Source organism: Salminus brasiliensis, chromosome 2, assembly GCF_030463535.1.
Source record: "Salminus brasiliensis chromosome 2, fSalBra1.hap2, whole genome shotgun sequence".
NCBI lineage: Eukaryota > Metazoa > Chordata > Actinopteri > Characiformes > Bryconidae > Salminus > Salminus brasiliensis.
The window spans coordinates 57,988,569-58,013,544 of NC_132879.1; the positions used below are offsets into that span (position 1 = coordinate 57,988,569).

Below are 24,976 nucleotides of genomic sequence, written 5' to 3' on the forward strand. Positions count from 1 at the left end.
TAGCATACCTATGTGTGTGATGTACAGTAAGTGTCCAAAAGTATTCAGACAGTCTTCAGCTTCTTTAAGATGGACCCATTGCTGTTACAGTCTTCCCAGAAGAGTTAGAGGCTATCACCGCAGTAAAGGTGGAAACATCATATTCATATTCTTGATTTCAGAATAAAGAATTAGAGCAAATGTCCACATACTTTAGGACACAGTGTACCAGTCTGGGCGTAATGTCAGCAAACACCTCTAAAATCGGTTACGACTGGTCAGTAAAGCTGGTCAGCTGGTTCTAACTCTGATGGAGTGGACTCTAGCACCCTCTAGCTGCTGCCAGTGAAAAACCCACACATCCACAGTTGACTGAGGCCTGAATCCACCGCTGATCACCAAAACATCAGCCTTTTATGATAATTTTGCTCATTTTGAGTTGAAAGTTTTTAAGTAATCATGATATCTGTCAAATTTCAAATTTCATTGGCTAGCAATTGCCTACTAGCCGAGTTAGCTAAACCAGCTAGTTATTCAGTATCTACTATGAATTATTCAGTGTCTCTGAAATATTTACTATCCACTATGAATTATTTAGTATCTACTATCAATAATTCTGAAACGTTTTTCAGTGTTGAAATATTGAGCATCTACTATTATTTTTTAGTATATTTGGATTATTCTGTATCCATTATGAATTATTTAAGTAATTATTTCAGGAACTACTATAAAATATTTAGTATTTATGAAGTATCCAGTATCCTCTGTGAATTATTCAATATCTACTATTAACAAATCAGTATCCACTATGAATTATTTAGCATCTACTATCAATTATTCTGTAACTATAACTTATTCAGTATCTATGATTATTTTTTAAATCTACTATTAATTATTTAGTATCTGTTAAGTTATTCAGTATCCACTATGAATTATTTAATATCTACTATTAATGAATCAGTATTCACTATGAATTATTTAGTATCTACTGTAACTATGACTTATTTAATATCTATGAAATATTGAGTAGCTACTATTAATTATTTTGTATCTACTATTAAGTTTTTGGTATCTTTATTCTGTATCCACTATATTACTATATTATTTAGCGTCCACCATTAAGTGTTTCAGTAACTACTATAAGGTATTTAGTATTTATGAAGTATCCAGTATCCTCTATGAATTTTTAAATATCTACTATTAATAAATCAGTATCCAGTATGAATTATTTAGTATATACCATAAATTAGTCTGTAACTATAACTTATTCAGTGTCTATTAATGTTTTTAATATCTACTACTAATTATTCAGTATCTGTTAAGTTATTCAGTATCCACTATGAATTATTCAATATCTACTATTAATGAATCAGTATTCACTATGAATTATTTAGTATCTACTGTAACTATGACTTATTCAATATCAATGAAATATTGAGTAGCTACTATTAATTATTTTGTATCTACTATTAAGTTTTTGGTATCTTTATTCTGTATATTCTTATTCAATATCTACTATTAATGAATCAGAATCTTCTCTGAATTATGTTTGAATTATTCAGTATCCACTACTGAATTATTCAATATCTACCATTACTTATTCAGTAATTACTATGAATTATTCAGTAGCTATCCAGTCTCCACTATGAATTAACCAGTATCTAATAAAGTAATTCAGTAACTACTATGAAGTATTTAGTATTTATAAAGTAATCAGAATCCACTATGAATGATTGAATATCTACTATTTATGAATGAGTATCTAATCTTAATTATTGATCATCTACCAGATTATTCAGAAACCACTATGAACTTCCACACCGTGCACCCACGTCCCCAGATGACCTCTTTATTTAGCAAATTCTCATTTCTCCTCTACAAATCAAAAACAGTGGTTCAGAATCCTCTCACAGCTGAACGAGGAGACGGGGAGAAGATCGGGCTCTTCAGGGAAAATTCAGTTAAATATAAAAAAGTTTAAAAAAAAAAAAAGCAAAAAGAACATTTTCAACATATTTACAGCAACAATCCCCCAAAAGCACCGGCAAAGAAAACACATGCTTTCAGCATCATTACACAACAGAAATGTGTGTGTGTGTGTGTGTGAAACAACGGCAAAAGGAATGATTAGTTAAACAGCTCTACAAACTAATCTACAGTAAACTGAGCTGTTTGTTTATCAGACTCAGATCAGACCTGCAAATGCATTAAAAAGGGGATTTCTGAACTTCTCAGCATCATTAAAAGGTTAAGACGTGATCAGAGTCAGAGTGGAGGTTTGGGGGGTTTGGTGTGAAACACTCGGTTCTAGATAACTTCCCCCAGTCAGAGCTGGAGTTCTACAGTGGAGGTGAAGGGGAGCAGACGTCTGAAGCTCTACTAAAAGCTCCTCACAGAAAGTTCTTCACCTAATGGTGATGAAGACGCTGCCTGATGCCTGAGACACGGTTCTACCAGAGTTCTGAGAAGAGTTCGGCTCTAGAACCTGCTTTTATAATCAGATCATTAAAATGGTGGAGGGATACATGCTGCAGGGTGTAGTGCGGCTACAGAAAGTAGTCCCTAAAGAAAACTGGATTAGCTGAGATTCTCCACTATTTTACCTTCATCATCATCATCATCATCATCCCATATAAAACTCAGAAGACTCGGGTTGTAGCTGCACTGGTGGTTTTGGATAGGAAATAAATTATGGGCTGTATCTGTGTTGTTGTCATGGCGACCGACGCCTGCTTCCATTCACCACCTCTGTAGAGAGATCAAAGTCTGAAAGTGTTCGTCTTAAACTCTGAATTAAGCAGGAAATAAACTCTGTCAGCCACACATAAAAGGACATGAGCAGACGTGTGTGTGCACCTCTATTCAAAGTACAGGCTGAATCCGTCTAGAGGACACGTCAATAAGACGCTTCTGCACATTTCACACGTTTATTTCCTAAATTTAACAGATTAGAAACTTAACTTATAAAAGTGCCGCTCATGTTTTGCTGTTTTCTAATCTGCTACAGTCAGTAAATAAACAGTGAGTGTGTCTCTGTAGAGAATAGGACTTAATTACACTTCTATAAGTTTAACCAACAGTAATCTGGGGTCACCTAAAGGCTCCCATTCACAGGGCTGCACTGAACAGGAACATGGGCAAGGCCTTAAATATAGATCCCAGATCAGACCTAGTAATAAAAACAAATAATAATAAAAAAAACTGTATAAAAAAAACAAAACAAACAGATTTTTCATTCATAATTTCTGTTTTACAGCGACCGCAGTATTAGACAGAAGCTCCATCCTTCTGATAGAGATACATTTTCCCAATATATTAACTAGAATAGTAAACAAAACCTCTAAATCTAACTCTGGACTGTAGGACTACTGTGCAGGGAGGGAGGTGCAGTACCTTCACGTCTGATGGACAGATCGGTTCTGGTCGTTTTTTTTTACTGAAAAATTCACCATTATTACAAATACAGTGACTGAAAACAGGCATCATGACAAAGCACTATTATATACAAGAGACATCATCACAGCACACACTCTCACACACTCTCACACACTCTCACACACTCTCCTCCTTTGAATCCAGACATACTGGAAATGCAGCAGCAGAAGCTGGTCCATGATCGGTATTGACAAAATGGAGAGTTTTTAGTGGTAGCAATAATAATAATAATAATAATAATAATAATAATAGATCTATAGTAGCAAAATGCAACAGAATATATTCACTAGATGGCGCTGTTGGGGCTTAATTTGTCTACTCGCTCTGGTTCTTGTTCTAAAAGCCCAAGCAGGAGAAGATTTCACACAGCAGGAGCTTTATAAGATAATATACTCTTAAACATAACGGAGCTACAAAGGGTTCCTCAGGTGATGCCATAGAAGAACCACTTTTGCTTCCAATAAGAACCATCATTGTAAAGGACAGGTGAGTAGGTAAGGACAGGAGAGGACAGGTGAGTAGGTAAGGACAGGAGAGGACAGGTGAATAGGTTAGAACAGGTGAGTAGGTGAGGACAGGTGAGGACAGGTGAGTAGGTAAGGACAGGAGAGGACAGGTGAGCAGGTAAGGACAGGAGAGGACAGGTGAGCAGGTAAGGACAGGAGAGGACAGGTGAGCAGGTAAGGACAGGTGAGACAAGGTGAGTAGGTAAGGACAGGAGAGGACAGGTGAGGACAGGTGAATAGGTTAGAACAGGTGAGTAGGTGAGGACAGGTGAGCAGGTAAGGACAGGTGAGTAGGTAATGGCTCTTCACACTCCAGCATGGACCTTTATGGAAGCGGTCTCTGCCACAGCATCACTCAAAAGAAGCATCGGAAGCAGGACGATGTTTAAGGCTGTAAACCTAAGGTTAAGCCTGTCCAGTAGGAGAACATCTGAGGGACAGTCTAGGTTCCTACTGGGACAGTTCTGAGCACTGAGCTCAGGTTTACTGGCTAACTGAAAAGAACCCTGCTTTGTGAAACACCTCCCGTAGCTCAGAACACCAGCAGCGTGATGAGTCACATGAGTAATAATAATAATAATAATAATAATAATAAAAATAATAAAATAATAAAACACTACATGAAAAGTTTACACTGACCGGCCATTTTAATAGAAACACTACTGCATTAAATTTAGTGGATATTGCTAATATCAGTTATTATGGGACTAATGTTAGAATACTGTAATATTAATGAAGTTACCAAAAGTGTCTCATTAGAGAAGATCACTTTTCTTATTTGAAGCAGTGGTGCAGATGATCTGTGGGGTTTTCAGAAATCTGCCAGTGGAATCAGACACTACCAGTATACATCGCTGCTGTCCAATGAAATCCATGTATCTCCATTTCTGTGTGTTTTGTATTCGCCATGGTTTGAACCCTGTAGCTGCTTCTGTACACTGTGTGAATAACCCTGGATGAATGGACCAATAGAAATGCTCTAAATTACTCTTGTTTTACATTGACTTCCATTCCTTCAACCTGTAAAGTCACCAGTGTTGGAGATATGTGATTTTCACAGGACAGCGATGATATACAGTACATAAAAATGCGTCAATAAACAGATGATGGTCTTATTACTGTCCCACCCTGAGAAATATTAGATATTAAAATGAGAGGACACTCATTAACAGATCATATGCTGCAATGATGGCAAGTGTTTCCAATAAAATGGCCAATCGTGATTATTTAAATATGGGGTTTCCACACTGTACGTGTGTGTGTGTATGTGTATGTATGTGTACATACTAATAATATAATTATATATATATAACTTTTTAACGTTGGAACAACTGAAGTCTTCACACAGAAACTCTGATATTTACATCTATTTGAAGTATGACAACTTCCTGTTAAATAACCGCAGTAGGATTTAAAAACAAAAACAAACGAATAATTAAAAAAACAAACAAAAAGAACCACCAGGCTGATGACTAGCATCAAAGCTGCACCACCAAAAACAAACAAAAAACAAAAACAACAAACAAAAATATAGAAATTAATACAAATATACAGAACACACACTCTCCAAACGGCTGTGTGCTCTTGGGTGTGTGTGTGTCCAGCACTGCTGTTTGACACACCACAGTAGTAAGAGCTCGGGGGGGTGTTTTTCCTGTCGCTCTGACGCTGAGCTGAGTCTCCACTCTTAGTCCCACCATCCCGCCGTCCCACCGTCCCCTCCCTCACCGCGTTCCTCTGTTTCCGTCCTCTTCTTCCGTCTCAGTCTGATCCCGACTGGCTGATCAGAAACTCCGCCCCCCTTCTCCGGACAGGAAGCGGCTGCCGTGTTGACGCAGCCCCGCCAGCGTGGTGTTGCCGAGTCTGGTTGCCGTGGTGATGGTGGTGGTGCGAGGGCGGAGCTGGGGGTGGGTCTCTGAGGGAGGGCGGGACCGCAGACGATTTTATGGGGATGATTCTGGTGTCCATTACTTCACAGTCCACCTGCATCATCAGCTCATAGCCTCCCTGAGAGGAGTTATACACCGACTCTACAGAGAGAGAGAGAGAGAGAGAGAGAGGGAGAGAGAGAGAGAGAGAGAGAGAGAGAGAGAGAGAGAGAGAGAGAGAGAGACAGAGAGAGAGAGACAGAGACAGAGAGAGAAAGAGAGAGAGAGAGAGAGAGACAGAGAGAGAGGGAGAGACAGAGAGAGAGAGACAGAGAGAGAGAGAGAAAGAGAGAGAGAGAGAGAGAGAGACAGAGAGAGAGGGAGAGACAGAGAGAGAGAGACAGAGAGAGAGCTAGATCAGTTTACTAAACACATCTGAAGAGCCTTAAATAATCCAGCCAAAATCCAGGACATACACTATATGGACAAAAGTAATGGGACACCTGCTCATTTATTGATTCTTTGGCTTGAGGAGGAGCATTGGAGGAGCACTGCTGTGAGGACTTGATTGCACATAGCAATCACAGCTCCTCAATGCTGGGGGGCTTTATATATACCCCTCTAGCCCACGCCTGGCATTATTAGGCAGCATGGTGCCGATAGGTTCATGCTTATTAAACACATATTAAACACTATAAAACAAAAAAAAAGTCTTGACTAAACTAAATCAGTCAGAACGTCTAATTTTAGAATCTGATATTAAAAATACATTTTACAGAAAGGATTAATCAGCAGCTCTTCTGATCTGATCAGATCGGGATCGGCTGATACTCAGCATGAAGAGACTTGGATTTGATCGGGGGAGGGGGCAAAATAAATGGATAAGGACATCATTCATTAACAGTGATGTTTACCTCAGACAGCTGTGCAGGGGGTATTGCACAAATCAGGGGTTCTCAGTGTCCAACAGAAATGCCCCTCACCTCTTTTCCTACTGGACAGGCAGGACTCTGGACTTATGTGACCTGGCTGAACTAGAACTTGCTTGATGGCCAACAGAGGAGCTGCATACAGCCGAATCCAGCATGCTGATGTTTTCTACAGATGTTTGTATGTTTAGGTAAGAATTATTGAGATTTTTGACTGTTCATATTTGACCTTTTACAGGAAAGCAGAACAGCTGCAGATCAGGTTTACAGCTAACCGTCAGATACAAGCCCGACCGGAACAGCCGGCTGTTCCATCAACCGACCAGCTAAAGTAAACCACAGCACAATGCTTCCCGCTCACCCTCCTCCTCTACTAAAACACAGAAAAGCCAGTCAGGGTAGTACATTTCATTCTATTCTGGAACATTGCTGTGAGGATTTGATGGCACTTGGTCATGAGAGCATTAGTGGGGGCAGGTAGATGGCATGCCCATGGCATTGGGCATGGTGGCTGTGGTCCTTTTGTTCTGGCAAAGCTTTTTTTGGGGGGGTTGGGGGGGGGGGTGATTATCTAGACTCTTCCCGGCCTGATTCTTGATGAAACAGGTCTGCACGGGTACAAAACACACAAAATCCAATTTTTGCAAATCGGATCCAACCCAGGTGGACCTCCATCTCTCCTGCTTCTGCACATGAAAGCAGCTAGTAAGTGCCTTCGTTCTTACCACAGCAAACCCATGCAGATAGATCTGAGGGGCTGGACACACAAATCTGATCTGATCACTTGCAGATCTGAGAAATCCGATTGGCCTGCAGTCTGAACACAGCCTAAATGCCTGTGCCAGTAACTGGTGAATCTCACAGTAGCTGAACTCGCTCATCAAAAGGAGCTACAAAAAGTTCTAAGGTTGAGGATCTCACCGTTGATGGCTATCGCTGGCATAACGAGGGACATCTTGGGCCGTGTGGTTTTATTGTGGCTTATAGCAGGAAGGAGCAGGTGATCCTGAAACAGAGGACATCATTAATTAATCACAAAAACATCCCATTTCTTATTGTATGAACTAAAAAGATCATCAGGACTTCATCTATTCTGTTCATATATACCTTTTTTACTTTTTATGTGATGCTACATAATTTATACAGCCCCCTACGCTTCCTGTAGTGTATTACTGTCTGTTAGAATGAGCGTGTGGATCATATGAACATTATAGAGCATTATAGAGCGCCCCCTACGCTTCCTGTAGTGTATTACAGTCTGTCAGAATGAGCGTGTGGATCATATGAACATTATAGAGCATTATAGAGCGCCCCCTACGCTTCCTGTAGTGTATTACTGTCTGTCAGAATGAGCGTGTGGATCATATGAGCATTATAGAGCATTATAGAGCGCCCCCTACTCTTCCTGTAGTGTATTACAGTCTGTCAGAATGAGCGTGTGGATCATATGAACATTGTAGAGAGTTATAGAGACAGCATCTCTTACCCGTCTGAAGGACACCACGTAAAACGTGTCCTCTCTCCGGTCAATTGCATCAAGGAAGTCGCTGTAGCTCACCTCTGGTCCAGGCAACAGCTGCAGCTGACTGAGCACCAGAAAACAGAAGAGATCAGCGCATGCACGTCTTACTAACCTACATGAATGCAGTGGCTGCTGGGAAATGTAGATTTCCTACCTTTCGATGGAGCGATGAGCCTCAATGGGGAGATACCTGGAGAAGTTTGTCTTCCTGTGTTGGGCTTTCTGCTGGAGGAGAGAGTCAGAACCATGTTTATTCACCACATATGTTCATAAGGGAATCTGCTCTGCTGTTTGGTCATTAAAGGAAGTGTTGACTCTGAGACGTCCTGCTGTGGGATCTGGCATCAAGACTAACTAACATCAGCAGCAGATCCCCTAAGTCCTGCAAGTTGTGAGGTGGGCGGGGCCTCCATGAGCATCAATGAACTCTAGATGCCCATGACTTCGTCCTTGGAGCACTTTTGGTAGGTACTGACCACTGCATACCAAGAAGGAACACCCCACAGGCCCTGCTCCAGATGTTTTAGAGATGTTCTGATGACCCAGTCAGTGTGTAGAACATCACCGTTTGGTTCTTCTTGTCAGAGTGTCTCAGATTATTACGCTTGTCCAAGAACTGATCTCTAGTCACCTGCTGCCTGATATGTAGATCCCACCCTTGACAGATAATCAGTGTTTTTCACTTCACCGGTCAGTGGTGCTAATGTTATGGCTGATCGGTGTAAATTACATGTACCGACTAGATCACCAGTGATGCCAATTGACACGAAGAGCTTCAGTGAAACAGAATCATGCACTAATAATAATCTCCACTCTCTGAGACTCTCCAGTTTCTCTCTCACTGCTCAGCTGGTGTTTCTACCGAGTCTCAGTCTCTGGTCATAAGCTGTGTCTATCTCCATCACAGCTCAGACACATCTCTGGACTGGCTGGGCATCATTTCTGAGCACTTTCTGTGAGCACTCTTTTCTGAGCGTCTGCTAAACTCCCTAAATACAAACACCAGGTTGTTAGAGATGTGATTTTCAGTGATGATGAAGTGAGCGAGGTTCTCAGTACTGAGAGCTGTAGGAGCGGGGTGACTGACTAATGCTCTGCGGTTTCGCACCTGAGCTATTTTTGCCTTCTGAGCGATTTTTGCTTTCCCACCACCACCAGACTTCTTCCTGTCGATCTGATGCCGATGCACCCAACCACGCAGCTCATCAGCCAGCCTGAGAGAGAGAGAGAGAGAGAGAGAGAGAAAGAGAGAGAGAGAGAGAGAGATTTAATCAAACAGGTCTTGTTTAAATTTACAGATTCAGTTTCTTTAAGTTGCACCCATTGCTGACAGATGCACACACACAGCTAGTCTAGTCCCTGTGGAGAAGAAGTACTGCCAATAGAATAGGACTCTCTGTAGCAGATCAACATCATGACCCTATTGGCTCCATGCTGCCTAATGCCAGGCGTGGGCTATAGAGGGGTATAAAGCCCCCCAGTCTCTCTCATAGACGACCTCGAAGGTTTCGCCAGCCACAGCCATCAGTTTCTCAGAACCAGTCTGTGTTTCTCTCCTGTATTTAAAGGATCCCTCCATAGAGAACAGCCTTCAGTGACGTGAGAGCTCAGCAATGCAGCCTTCCTTGGCTTTGACACAACAAACCTGTACCAAAGGCCAACGGCTAAAACAGGGCACATTGACCTGTACTTTATCGATACCATCAAATTTTCGGGGAACATAAAACCTTGACACCTGTATCGGTCAGGGCTGTCCCTCAGCTGACCAGCTATGGAAACAAGCCCCCTAACTGCTCTATATGAACCACACAAGTCTGCCTGGTTGGAGGAGTAACTGTCTCTACTGCCCAGAGAAAGACTGTCTACTAGATTTTGGAGGAGCACTGCTGTGAGGATTTGATTGCATTGAGCGACAAAAGCGTTGGTGAGGTCAGGATGTTGGATGATGATCACCACCCCCGACTCCCAACTCATTCCAGAAGTACTGGATGGAGAGAACGTAGTTCCTCCACAGCTCAATGCTGTATGGTCTGTATTGACCAAAGAGACTATGTGGTCTGTAAGGTCTGCAGAGAGTCACAGAGAGACCTGGACTAGGACCCCAGGCTACATGCCCACCTGAGCGACTCTGAGCGGTTGAACTGACGGCAGTCGGAGGAGGAGAAGAGACGGTCGATGTCCTGCAGGACCAAGTCCTTCACCTCGCTGAACACACTGCTCACATTCCTGCAGAGAGACGCCAGGGTTAATCCACACACTCATACTATGTGTACATATTTATGCGTCTATATTCATATTCATACAGTAAAATTATATTCAGAATGAAGTTCTATTGACAACATCCAGCTTGATTCCTTATGCTTGTTTAATGTGTAGAGACCTGTAGAGACCTCATGGACCATGGAATCGGCTTGGACTGTGGAGACTGCATGGAACGTAGAGATGGAAGAGACTGTATGGTCTGTAGAGACTGTAGAGGCCGCACAGACTGTATGGACTATACAGACTGCATGGAGACTATAGAAACAGTATGGACTATAGAGACAGGTCTGTATGGACCGAAGAGGCTGCATGGTCTGGGGAGACTGTATGGATTGAAGAGACTGTATGGTCTGCAGACCGTATGCACCAAAGAGACTGTATGGACTGTGGAGACTGTATGATCTGTATGGACCAAAGAGACTGTATGGACTAAAGAAACTGTAAAGACTGTATGGTCTGTGGAGACTGAAGAGACTGTATGACTGTAGAGACTTTATGGTCTGGGGAGACTGTATGGTCTGTGGAGACTGTCTGGACTGTATGGTCTGGGGAGATTGTATGGACAAAAGAGACTGTATGGTCTGGAGAGACTGTATGGACCAAAGAGACTGTATGGTCCGGAGAGACTGTATGGTCTGGAGAGACTGTATGGTCTGGAGCGACTGTATGGACCAAAGAGACCGTGTGGACTGTAGAGACTGTATGGTATGGGGAGACTGTATGGTCTGTATAGACCGAGGAGACTGTATAGTCTGGGGAGTGAATGGTATATTCTGAAACACTTTCTTCCTCCTATTTAAAGAAGTAAGGAAATGATCCAGTCTTCATCCTCAGCCCATCCTAAACCTGGTACTGCGAGTGAACTCACCTGAAGTGAAAGGTGTCTGAACTCTCTCTCTCCATCTCTCCTCTCCTCCACCTCTCCTCTCCTCCATCCTCCTCACTCTCTATCCTCTCCTCCGCCACGCTGTCGCTCGACGCAGCCCTGCCCAGCTCCGGAGAGTTCTCGTACATCAGCAGTTGCCTTCCTGTGTGAGGCGCCGACCCTTCCTCCAGCACAGAGTCCAGCTTCCTGTCGGTGATGCTGGAGGGTGAAGAAGTGGACAGTCAGACTCTACTCTACAGAGCTACTGTAGATCCTGCAGTCACAGTCTTCCAACCTCACAACCTAGACTGGACTACGTGTGTCTGACCTCTATTAACGTGGACTGAAGTACAGATAAGTCCGACTTCAGGATTCTTAGGATAAGATAATAAAATTGACTCATTAGTATTAATGAAATGATAAGATCTTAAGCATCGATAAGGCTGTGTGTACCTGACTGGAGCAAAGCTGAAGGTGATGAACAGCAGGACCACCATCACACACACTGCTCTCTTATTGTTACCAGATTCACCACCCTGGAACACAGAGGGAGAGTACACACACACACACACACACACACACACTCTCTTATAAACAAATATATTCCTTTGCAGTCCTATAATTTATAATATAATACATATACTACACCCTACAGGTCAAAAGTTTTAGAACACTTAAACTATCTGGACTATGGACTATCTTCCATTGTTTTATTTCAAATTTAAGTCCACTGAAGTCCTGTGACCTCTCTTATTTTTTTTCCGGAGCTGTACATCAGCACCCCTAAAGGAGGACAAGCTCTAAAGTTTACTGCTCTTTTAATACAACTCGACTTTATTCAACTTGGTTTTCAATTATTATTATTGGTCCATTTTAATTTTACTGTCATTTTTGTAATACAGGGTTGCACAGTCAAACCAATTTTGGTTAGGCTAAATCTAATATTATATATTTTTATATATATAAAATAATGCTAGGTCATGAGACAAAACACAAGACAATAAAACACAAACACAAAAATAAACAAATCTGTGCTAGTGTGTGGATGAAGGCTGGGTGATTAAGGTCCAGACTAAAGGCCCAGAGTAAACATGTTGAGCAGTGATGAGCTGTACATGTAAATGAAGAGTAAAACAGGCAGTTCAGGAGTGAACGCTGAGGCGGACCCATCATCAAGAAACATTCACACATCGAAAACACAGAGTGTGTTTGGTGTGGAATGGGCAGTGCTAGGTTTGACCCCTCTGACCACAGGACTTTCACAGGACTTTCACTAAACACCGAACAGCAAAGCATGGTGGAGGCAGCATCATGCTGCAGGGTGGTTGCCCCCCCCCCTCTCTCTCTCTCTCTCTTCCTCCCTGTCGGTCTGTCCTTCCCATCACCTTTCTCTTTGTCTCGCTCTCTCACCTCTTTCCCGGCCAGTCTGAGTCGCAGCTGCTGGTTCTCTCTGCGCAGTCGCTCGTTCTCCAGCTGGGCTTCTCGGAGCTGAGCCTCCAGGTTCTGCAGATACTCCTTCTTCTTCTTCCGGCTCTGACACGCCGACTCTCGGTTCTTGATCATCCGCTGCTGGCGCTTCAGAACCTTCATCTGAGGAAGAGGAGGAAGGAGAGGGGTGTTATGAGTTACAGTGTGCGACTTTTAGCCTGATTTCACCTCTAGCTCTTAAGCAGAGTCTGTGCTGGACAGCTCTGATCTGCAGATGGTCAGACGTCAGAAAAGGTAGAGATGGTCAGACGTCAGAGGAGCTTGTCTAAGGCTTTGTCAGGACGTACGACAGTAGAACTTCATGAATCTCTGTGGTGTGTTTACTTCCAACTCTTCGGGATAGAGAGGACATGTCAGGTTTCTTGATCTGGGCCCTTTAAAAGGTTCTTCTGCAGTAGCACGCTCTGCCCTGCAGTAAACGCTGACGAAGCATCAACTCCACTCAAGGTTATCGTACAGGAAGAGCAGCGTGACTCTGCTGTGAACAGGAAGGTCCTCTTTAACTGTTTTTAGGGGTGTTGCAATACATTCACTAGACTGTGCATACCACAGCACAGTGGTGTACACTTACACTTAAATTACAGAAGCAAACAGCCTGCTTCACTTCTTCTTTCATCATAAACAAGACATTTTCTACTAAACATCTGAAGCCTGTGTGATGTTGGACTCCACAAACATATTAAAATCAGTCTATTCTGCAATTAATCTGCAGACAGACTGGTCTCACTAATCAGAAATGGCTCAAAAAACATAATAATATACTGTTATGTGAAAATATCAGGACAACCCATGAAAAACCTTGGTCTTTTTGAACAAATTTAATCATCTGGAGGTCTGATCTTCACGTGATCAGCACTGATCTAACTGATCTAATCTTACTAAACTCACACACCTGAAGAATCGCCCTACATTTATTACTCTATATTTATTCAAATGTGTAGGTGGAGAACATCAGCTGCAGATGATCAGAACATGGTTGGAGAGGATTATTCTGGAGGAGTCTGGAGTCTTATTTAAACCTCAGACGTTTAGTCTGGTCTGCTCTTGATTGATGGCTGAAGTGAGGGGTGAAGAAGATCTCCATCATGGTCAGATCCAGAGAGCTCTCTGAGGCCTTTAGAAAGAAGGGTGGAGATGCAGAGGAGTCTGGGAAGGGGGTTTAAACAGATCTCAGAACAGTTAGAGATCAGCCGCTGTTCCACCGTCCACTAAATCATCTACAAGAGGAACAGCGAACCAGCATGACCAGATCAGACCGTCCCAACAAGATCAGCCCAAGAGCAGAACCTCAAGATGAGGAAGAATCATCCAACAGTCCTACAGTGTCGTCACAGCTGAAGTCAGAGTGCAGCATCTACCATCAGAGGTCTGATTTTAACAGAAGGTGAGGAGGAAGATATATGTAATTAATAATAATTTAAAAAGTCACTCACATCAATGTCGTTGCAGTTGCTGCCGGGCAGAGAGGAGGCTGGGATGATGGGCTTGGTGGCGGTGGGCGGGGCCGTGGGGCTGCTGCAGTGAGACATGCTGGGAGACACTGGTTCCATCTTAACGATGGCAGGAGTAGAACCCAAACACACTGACTGAGACAGAACCACTGCAGGAAACACAGGGATGATCAGACAATCAATAATTAATCAACTAATCATCATCATCATTATCCCATCCTCCAGACCCTCATCTGGGGTCAGTTCCTGAAGGGGTGGGGCTAAAATGCTGTAAGATGAAAGCGTGGGACTAAAGTCCTGTAAACTGAATGGGTGGAGCTAAAGTGTGGTAAGCGGAGTAGGTGGGGTTAAACTGCTGTAGGTTGAATGGGCGGGGCTAAACTGCTCACCAGGGGTCCGGCTCTGGTCAATAGTGGGGACGGACACTGGGAGGCTCTGCAGGATAAGAGCTTTAGCCGGACTGGATGACTGAGGGACTGGAACAGTGGCCACACACACTGGCCGCGGCTGCAGGAGGGGTTTACTGCTCAGGATAGAGCTAGCCTTTAGCGTAGCAGCTGAGGAGATCACTGTAGAGAGAGTGCGGCGAGAGAGAGAGAGAGGGAGAGAGAGAGAGAGAGAGAGAGAGAGAGAGAGAGAGAGAGAGAGAGAGAGAGAGAGAGATGAAGTGACAGTAAGACACACAGAGCTATTTCCTTATTTACTGAGAACAGCAGTCTGACCTGTTCACTCACTTGTGGTGTGTTTGTGTGTGTGTGTGTGTGTGTGTGTGTGTGTGTGTGTGTGTGTGTGTGTGTGTGTGTGTGTACCTGTGGGTGCAGGAAGTGCTGCTGTCTGTGACTGATGTGGGGCAGTGGTTGCTACGGTAATCTCCATGGTGGCCAGAGGGGGAGAGAGAACATCCCCATACATATAAGGAGGAGTGGGAGGATTCTCTTCTTTCACCAAAACCTGAGAGAAATAAACAGAGATGAAGGCAGCGGTCAGTGAGAGTGCCTACCTGTAATTAACTCTATATAACATTAGAATAAACCCAAATAAACATAAAGTCAGTGGTCAGTGAGAGTGTCTACCTGTAATTAACTCTATATAACATTAGAATAAACCCAAATAAACATAAAGTCAGTGGTCAGTGAGAGTTCCTACCTGTAATTAACTCTATATAACATTAGAATAAACCCAAATAAACATAAAGTCAGTGGTCAGTGAGAGTTCCTACCTGTAATTAACTCTATATAACATTAGAATAAACCCAAATAAACATAAAGTCAGTGGTCAGTGAGAGTGCCTACCTGTAATTAACTCTATATAACATTAGAATAAACCCAAATAAACATAAAGTCAGTGGTCAGTGAGAGCGTCTACCTGTAATTAACTCTATATAACATTACAATAAACCCAAACAAACATAAAGTCAGTGGTCAGTGAGAGTGCCTACCTGTAATTAACTCTATATAACATTAGAATAAACCCAAATAAACATAAAGTCAGTGGTCAGTGAGAGTGCCTACCTGTAATTAACTCTATATAACATCAATTAAATAAATCCACATTATTACTGATATATAAAGTATTATATTATTAACTTAGTTATCAATATGTGTGTTTGCAGGGGAACAACATTGGTGGACAGCAGCTCTGTCAGACCAGATCTGCACCCCAGATTGGTTGGTAAGGAGCGTGCTGTAGATGTGATGGTGGGTCAGTCAGGTGCGTGCTGTAGATGTGATGGTGGGTCAGGAGTGTACTGTGTGTGTGTGTGTGTGTGTGTGTGTGTGTGTGTGTGTGTGTTACCTGAGGTTCAGGTAAGGACGGTATGGGGCTTTCTGAGGCCGGAGAGGAGGAAGGAGATGGAGGCTCTGCCTTCACCTGGAACACTGAAGGTCACACACACTTAACAGTTAAAACAGTCACACATTAAATACAGAACCACACAACACACACACACACACACACACACACTTAAAGGGGAAAGTACACTCACGCATGTCCACTGGAAGCGGCTGTGTTATCGCCATTTCATCTTTTATCACCGACATGTCACCTGTGGACACACACACACACACACACACACACACACACACACACACACACACACACAGAGAGAGAGAAAGTCGGTTATTTTATTACACTGTAAACCAGTCCAGTGCTCCACCTCTGATCCAGAGCAGGAGGGGAACAGCTGCAGCGTTATCACTCTGAGGCAGTCTGACCTAAATCTACATGTCCATTTAAAACAACAGATCAAAACAAACAAATAAACAAACAAACAAACAAATAAATAAATAAAATGAAAAAAATACTAGCTAGCCCAGAGTCCTTATTAGTGCTGCGTATTGACAAGAACCTGGTGATGCGATACAGGAGTTACGATTCAATACATTGTAAAATACTGCAATACTAAGAGAAGGATATATATTGTGATTGTTTAATTAAAATTAATAAGAAAAAATAAATAAACAAAAAAAATATTATTAAAGATAAAGGTGCTAAGGGTTCCCTGATCAATAAAGAACCCTGACGTAAAGATCTGTTATTAACTGAAAGGTTCTTAGAACCCTTCAAGGCTCCTTTACTTTTTAGCATGTACTGGAGTCCATGAAGTAGTCCATCAGCCAAGACATGCACTCTATGTCCAAATGTTTGTGGACACCCCTTCTACCTTATAATAGCTGCACCTATTGATGACACACACACAGCTTGTAGAGAAATACTGCCAATAGAATAGGACTCTCTGAAGCAGATAAACATAATGAACCTGTTGGCTCCATGCTGCCTAATGCCAGGCGTGGGCTATAGAGGGGTATAAAGCCCCCCAGCATTGAGCTGTGGAGGAACTACGTTCTCTGGAATTATGGTGGTGGAGCTTCATCCAGTACTTTTGGGATCAAATCCTCACAGCAGTGCTCTTCCTCCTAAATCTAGTAGAAAGTCTTCTTCTCTGGAGAGTAGAGACAGTTACTCCAACAGAAGCAGGATCAACTGAGCAGGTGTCCCAATACTTTTGTCCATATAGTGTATCACTATTGACAAACAGCTGCTTAAATTCACCACCATATATATATATATATATATACATATGTATTGTACATAAACTCCAGCATCAACTCAAGAAGCAACTCCAGGCACCAAACATCGCTTTGCAGATTGACAACATCTGGGTTGGGTAGGTAGACCGTAAATATCAGCGTGGAACACCCAGCAACAGGAAGTGCTTATCGGCTTCATTATTAGCTCAGTGAGTGAAACACACACCTGCAAATCATAAACGTCAGCTGCTCCACCGGGGTCTACCAGCAGGTCAACACCATAAGCACATAAAAGCCAAACTCAGCAAGACTGGGTTCCCTGAAAGCGCCTCATCAGCACTAAGATGATTCTTAAATGGTCAAGCTAGCATCACTTCAAGCACTCTCTCTACCGGTGGAGATGATCTAGCTTTGGCTCAAACCAAGCTTGAAGCTGAAGGAGCTAATAAGAGCCCACTGATGAAGCACTATGCTAACAGAACTGAGCAACCCTGCCTAACCTCCTGTAGTATGACTCTACCGCCTCAGCCCACAGATCAAGCTTCTGGATCTCTCAGCTTGTCCAGAAATGCATGTGTAAAGTGTGAGAATCTCATTTTCTTACATGATGCTGCTTTTAATCTGGTGCCCTGTTGGTCAGCTGATGTTCAGGCTCATTTACCTGAGAGGAGGTTGTCTTCCAGGTGTTTCCATGGCGACGTGGGGTTGTCAGGGTCAAGGGTCAACACGAGGTCATTGTCAAGCTAGGTGGAGAGAGAGAGAGAGAGAGAGAGAGAGAGATAAATTAGGTCAGTGTGTGGATGATCCACATTAATAAGGAGCTGGTCCCTCTTTGCTCTAAGCTCTACCCGCAGCAGCAGCAGGTCTGGAGCTCTGCTGCAGTTACTGAGTCAGTTGGAGGCTTTTCTGCACTCTGCTCTGAGCTCAGCACTCGGCCCTGACCCCGCTCTGTAACTTTACGTGGTCTGACAGACACTCGGTGGCTGAGCTGCTCTCTGTGAGCTGTTCCTCCTAAACTCTTCCACTGTTCAATAATAACACCACTCACAGCTGATGGAGGAAGATCTAGGAGGAAGGGCTAAATGTCACCAGCTGACTTGTAGTTGTTGGTGCAGCGGTGTCTCCTATTACATACAGAACCACGCTGGAGTTCAGTGAGCTCTTCAGAACCTCCCGTTCTTTCATTGACGTGTGGAGGAAAGGCAGACTGCAGGACTAGAGGCTGGAGTTTATACAGCTGTGATGCAATGGGCCTGAATCCAGTGATTAGGAGGTGTGTCTTAATACTTATACACACACACACACACACACACACACACACACACACACACACACACACACACACACACACACACTCTGGTAGTGACTGGGTTCAGCTCTGCAGTGTGGTATTGTGTAATTTCTCCACCCAACCCTGATTCAGCTCAGAGAGTACATAATGAAACCTCGTAACTCGACCGGTCCTGTGATGTACAGGCTTTCAGACCTGCTCGCTGTATTCACAGCCTGAGGCCCCCGTATGTGTGTGTGTGTGTGTGTGTGTATGTGTGTGTGTGTGTCTGTGTGTGCCCACCGATGTGTCATATTTCAGCCCTCTGTTGAAGTCCACCTCTTCACCATCCTCCATACTCTCACACTGATAAAGGCAGGCATCTGAGAGCGAGAGCGAGAGCGCGAGAGAGAGAGAGAGAGAGAGAGAGAGTCAGAGTCATTGTGTGTTATAGGCTGAAAGTTGCCCCACCACATACCCTCAAATGACTCTGGGACAGGGGTTGTGTGGACTTGGACTTTGGGCTGTGACTGGTGACAGTTTCCCATCAAAGACAAAAACACACACACACACACAGACACACACCAGTGCAACCTGCAATGTCACAATTAATATAACAATTACATTTTCTTTAGGACAATAAATAAAAATTAATTAATGGTAAAAATCCAAATAAAGATAAATGTTTCAATCTTTTTACCTCTAAAGTCTGTAGTTTTATATTAAAGCTCCAGTTTTTAATGGAAAAAAAAAAAAAACATCCAAACGGAGCTCAGGTATCTCGCTCCAACCCCTACCCTCCTACCCGCTGCTCTACAGTCTAATCCCCGTCCTGTAATATTTACTCGTTGCCTCGGAAGACTGAAGCTAGGCTGAACGAGGTGAAGCTAAGCTCAGGGCCGTGATCTTGGCCTTCCCCTCAGTGAAACCTGAGGCCAACAGGAGAAGCTACTGAAGCAGAAAAAGAGGTTTCAGGTCTTCTGGTAACGTGAGAAAGTCTGGTCAAAGTCTGGGCCTCTTACCCCTAACGGACGCTGCGTCTCTTTCAGGATGCCTTTTTTTTAAGGGTGCCTTTATTTACAGTCACCAGACACCTCATTCCACCGGGATCTAGGTACCTTCGGCTATTGATGCTCTCCAGGATAAAGATACCCACCAGATAAGTTCATCTACAGACGCATGTCTTCATGTACTTTTGCCAGATACCCTAATATCCCACCCCCGGGTACCTTCATGTATGGACACCAGGTGGGTATCTTCATCTACAGGGTCTGGGTACCTTTCACTACAAACACCAGATACCTCATTCTACCAGGATCCAGTGGGGACACTGGGTACCACCTTCTACCAAGATGAGGACACCGGCCAGGTATCCGTATCTCTAGACAGTCGGTACCTCCTCCCACCAGGATCCTTGTACCTTCATCTACAGTACCTTCTTTTACCAGGACCAGGGTACATTCACCTATGGTACCTCCATCTACGGTACCTCCTTCTAACATGATTAAGATATCATCAGGTCTCTCCACCTACAGACTGCAGGTACCTCCATCTCTTCATGTGCTGACGGCAGATACCTCCTTCCACTAGGATCAAAGTACTCTAAGTACCTTCATCTCTGGTACCTCCTTCTACCAGGATCCGGGTACCTTCATCTCCGGTACCTCCTTCTACCAGGATCCGGGTACCTTCATCTCCGGTACCTCCTTCCACCAGGATCCGGGTACCTTCATCTATGCTACCTCCTTTCACAGGATTACAGGATTAAGATATCACCAGGTCTCTCCACCTACAGACTGCAGATACCTCCATCTCTTTATGTGCTGACGGCAGGTACCTCCTTCTAATGGGATGACGGTACCTGCCAGGTCTCTTCATCTACACATGCTAAGTGCCTTTCTTCATCTACACATGTCCGGCACCTTCATCTCCATACACGGGGTACCTTTAACTACAATCCCTGAGTACCTCTCTTTACTCTTTTCATCACCAGATGCTGGTATCATCCATTTCCAGTTAGATACTCAGGATTTGCATCATCGTATTTGGGTATCTTCATCGCTGGACACAGAAGGTTTCACTGTGTGTTAGCTCCTGACCTCCCCCCGGAGTCTTCGGCCCTCAGTCGTCTTCAGCCATCAGTCGTCTTCAGCCATCAGTCGTCTTCAGCAGGTGAAACACTACTTAGTGGGTTTCAGGTTGAGCAGCTGGTCAAGAACCTTCCACTTCTTAGTGTGTGAGGTATGCAGTGTGCAGTGCGTTTGGGGTCACTGGCCCTCTGCAAGGTGAATGACCATCCCCTGGGTCTTGAAGCATTGTCCAGACGTGGAGGACTTCAGAAGCCAGCAAGTTCCTCCTCTGGTGTCCATACAGACCCTACACTGTCCTCATGCCATCATTCTTCTACTTAATCTTCACACCACCTGTCCACCAGACTTACAGAGCTCTACAGGGCGCTCCACATACTTATTAGGAACCAGTACTCTGGTGGTCTTCTGGCTGGTCAGTGAATCAGGAGTCTGGTCCATTGTTGCACACTAACACTGCAGGAGTTAAGCTACTACTCCTGCTGGTTTATTAGGCTGCAAGACTAACCCTGCACTTAACCCTTCACCCCACCATTCGCCCCCAAGCTAGTCAGGGTGTGTACCGGGGGGCAGATGGGTGGGAACTGGGTCAAAAGGAACAATGCAGGCAGATGTGAGCCACTGTGACCATTCACAATCTGTTTGTTTCCAGGGCTTTAAATGGTCAGGATGGCCGAATGAGACAGAACTGCAATCATAACCAGATGAAGGATCAATAAATATCAGCTTAACTTTACCATTAGAGAAAACATCTCAGCTTATCCTGCAGTTCCACGATTAATAATTGTTGATTATTGTTAATAATCAGTCTATTTTTATCATTCTACGATTATCAACCACTAATCTTCCTGCGCTTTAGAGTTTACTGTTCTACGAGTAATCTCCACTACTGCTCCAGCGGGTAATCCACGATTAATCGCCATTAACCGTCTTGCAGTTTATTAACTCTATAGATTATCGTCCTGCAGCTTATTAACTCTATAGATTATCGTCCTGCAGCTTATTAACTCTATAGATTATCGTCCTGCAGCTTATTAACTCTATGGATTATCGTCCTGCAGCTTATTAACTCTATGGATTATCATCCTGCAGTTTATTAACTCTATAGATTACCGTCCTGCAGCTTATTAACTCTATAGATTACCGTCCTGCAGCTTATTAACTCTATAGATTATCGTCCTGCAGCTTATTAACTCTATAAATTATCGTCCTGCAGCTTATTAACTCTATAGATTATCGTCCTGCAGTTTATTAACTATATAGATTATCGTCCTGCATCTTATTAACTCTATAGATTACCGTCCTGCAGCTTATTAACTCTATAGATTATCGTCCTGCAGCTTATTAACTCTATAGATTATCGTCCTGCAGCTTATTAACTCTATAGATTATCGTCCTGCAGCTTATTAACTCTATAAATTATCGTCCTGCAGCTTATTAACTCTATGGATTATCGTCCTGCAGTTTATTAACTCTATAGATTATCGTCCTGCAGCTTATTAACTCTATAGATTACCGTCCTGCAGCTTATTAACTCTATAGATTATCGTCCTGCAGCTTATTAACTCTATAAATTATCGTCCTGCAGCTTATTAACTCTATAGATTATCGTCCTGCAGTTTATTAACTATATAGATTATCGTCCTGCATCTTATTAACTCTATAGATTACCGTCCTGCAGCTTATTAACTCTATAGATTATCGTCCTGCAGCTTATTAACTCTATAGATTATCGTCCTGCAGCTTATTAACTCTATAAATTATCGTCCTGCAGCTTATTAACTCTATAGATTACCGTCCTGCAGCTTATTAACTCTATAGATTATCGTCCTGCATCTTATTAACTCTATAGATTACCGTCCTGCAGCTTATTAACTCTATAGATTATCGTCCTGCAGTTTATTAACTATATAGATTATCGTCCTGCATCTTATTAACTCTATAGATTATCGTCCTGCAGTTTATTAACTCTATAGATTACCGTCCTGCAGCTTATTAACTCTATAGATTATCGTCCTACAGTTTATTAACTATATAGATTATCGTCCTGCATCTTATTAACTCTATAGATTATCGTCCTGCATCTTATTAACTCTATAGATTACCGTCCTGCAGTTTATTAACTCTATAGATTACCGTCCTGCAGCTTATTAACTCTATAGATTACCGTCCTGCAGCTTATTAACTCTATAGATTATCGTCCTGCATCTTATTAACTCTATGGATTATCGTCCTACAGCTTATTAACTCTATGGATTATCGTCCTGCAGCTTATTAACTCTATGGATTATCGTCCTGCAGCTTATTAACTCTATGGATTATCGTCCTGCAGCTTATTAACTCTATAGATTATCGTCCTGCAGTTTATTAACTCTATGGATTATCGTCCTGCAGTTTATTAACTCTATAGATTATCGTCCTGCAGCTTATTAACTCTATAGATTATCGTCCTGCAGCTTATTAACTATATGGATTATCGTCCTGCAGCTTATTAACTATATGGATTATCGTCCTGCAGCTTATTAACTTTATGGATTATCGTCCTGCAGTTTATTAAATATGGGTTATCGTCCTGTAGCTTATTAACTTTAGGGATTATCGTCCTGCAGTTTATTAACTCTATAGATTATCATCCTGCAGTTTATTAACTCCATGGTTTATAATTCTATAATCGTTATTAATCATCCTGTAATTAATCCAGAATTAGAAAATTAATCCATTCTGTGATTAATCTGTATTAATTATCCTGTGTTTTTTCATCTTATAGTTAATTGTTCTGTGGACGAATACAAGATTACGCTTTATGATTCTACCAGAAATTGTCATTAATTACCCAGCAGTTAGTCTATCCCACGATTAATCAGCATTAATCGCCTTGTAGTTTTTCCACCACGTGCTTCGTTTCCGTTCTACAATTAATCGCCTTGGGTTTTTCCATCCTACAGCTCCTCAACTATATATTGCTTTTGATAACTCGTCCTGTAGTTTCACCCATCAAAGGGTTCAATGTTCTATAGTTAATAGATTAATAGATTAATAAAATCTTATGCTTTATCACTGTATCACTAATTGTCGTTTATTGCGCAGTGGTTAGTCTATCCTACAATTAATCAGCATTAATCAGACCGGGGTTTTATCCACGTTTTATCCAGCATGGGGTTCATTCTTCTACAATTATTCAACAGTTTTAATCCTATGATTGAACCCAATGAATCTTCCTGCAGATTAAGATATAATATTTATCATATCAGAGCTTCCTCTACAGTTCCTACAACAATAGTGTAGATCTGAGGACTGGCAGACACACACACACACACACACACACACACACTCTTATACTATCATCATCATCATTAATAAACCCTGTATGAGAGCAGGATACAGGCCTGCTGGGGGGGTGGGGAGTGTGTGTGTGTGTGTGTGTGTGTGTGTGTGTGGGGGGGGGGGGGTATAGGGGGGTATAGGGGGGTGCAGGAACTCACCCCAGTCTTCGCTGGTCAGCAGGTTATCAGCGAAGAAGCGGCTGTCCAGATCAGACAGCAGGTCCGCGGTCATGTCCACAGATCAGGGCTTTAGATGATCTATCTTCAGGAGAGAGGCTGGATGTCCACTAGCAGCTCTAATAAACACACATCAGCCACAACACACACACACACACACACACACACACACACACACACACACACACTCACGCGCTCTCTCTCTACCTACTACAGCCCTCGGAGACCACCGCCCGGCGTCTAAACATCAGATACATCCATTAAGGGTCCGAATTTTTTTTAAATATTTATTTTCAGGGCTTCATGGTGTGCACTGTCCGCAGCGCAGCACTCTCACACACAAGGAAATCGATTTCCCTAAAACGTAAAAAAAAAAACTGAAAGAAAAAGGGTGACCCGCCTCTCCCAGCCGACAGTATCCAATCACCGCGGAGCAAATCTGATCTACAGGCAAGCAAACCAATCAAATCGAGAGGCGGAGCGTTTTTTGACAAATCCCCGACGAATACATAAACAAAACACCAACAGGCGGGGCTTATAGATTCTACTGTCCAATAAACTGCAATATTTCTGAGTTACAGCGATAACAACCAATGACAGCTGAGCATTTTAGAACCGCCCTGCGATTGACAGGAAGGCGGGCCAATAGGAACGCTGCTATGTGTGCTATGCTAAAATGCGACCATGACTGCTTTGGTGCACAGTCTGGTTATTTTTGACTGTTTTAAGGCAATAAAGTTAGAAGTGTTGATAGATCAGAGAGCGGGGAGTCGCCCTGTGGGGGA

General features: G+C 43.0%; 1 protein-coding gene across 2 annotated transcripts; it reads right to left on the reverse strand.

The window, feature by feature from the left end:
* Positions 1–1,807: 1,807 nt before the first annotated feature.
* Positions 1,808–24,542, reverse strand: atf6b (activating transcription factor 6 beta). 2 transcript variants are annotated; one of them, XM_072673285.1, is made up of 17 exons: positions 24,174–24,542; positions 18,908–18,987; positions 17,996–18,077; positions 16,290–16,349; positions 16,100–16,182; positions 15,115–15,256; positions 14,695–14,874; positions 14,288–14,454; positions 12,777–12,956; positions 11,820–11,902; positions 11,370–11,585; positions 10,358–10,465; positions 9,348–9,453; positions 8,394–8,461; positions 8,204–8,303; positions 7,639–7,723; positions 1,808–5,950 (listed from the first exon to the last, which is right to left on the reverse strand). In XM_072673285.1, the coding sequence occupies exons 1-17, from the start codon at positions 24,244–24,246 to the stop codon at positions 5,682–5,684; spliced, it is 2,082 nt and encodes a 693-aa protein (XP_072529386.1). In that variant the 5' UTR covers positions 24,247–24,542; the 3' UTR covers positions 1,808–5,681. The 2 variants fall into 2 exon arrangements, with proteins under 2 accessions (XP_072529386.1, XP_072529385.1); XM_072673284.1 differs by having other exon boundaries at positions 8,394–8,464.
* Between the last annotated feature and the right edge of the window lie 434 nt (positions 24,543–24,976).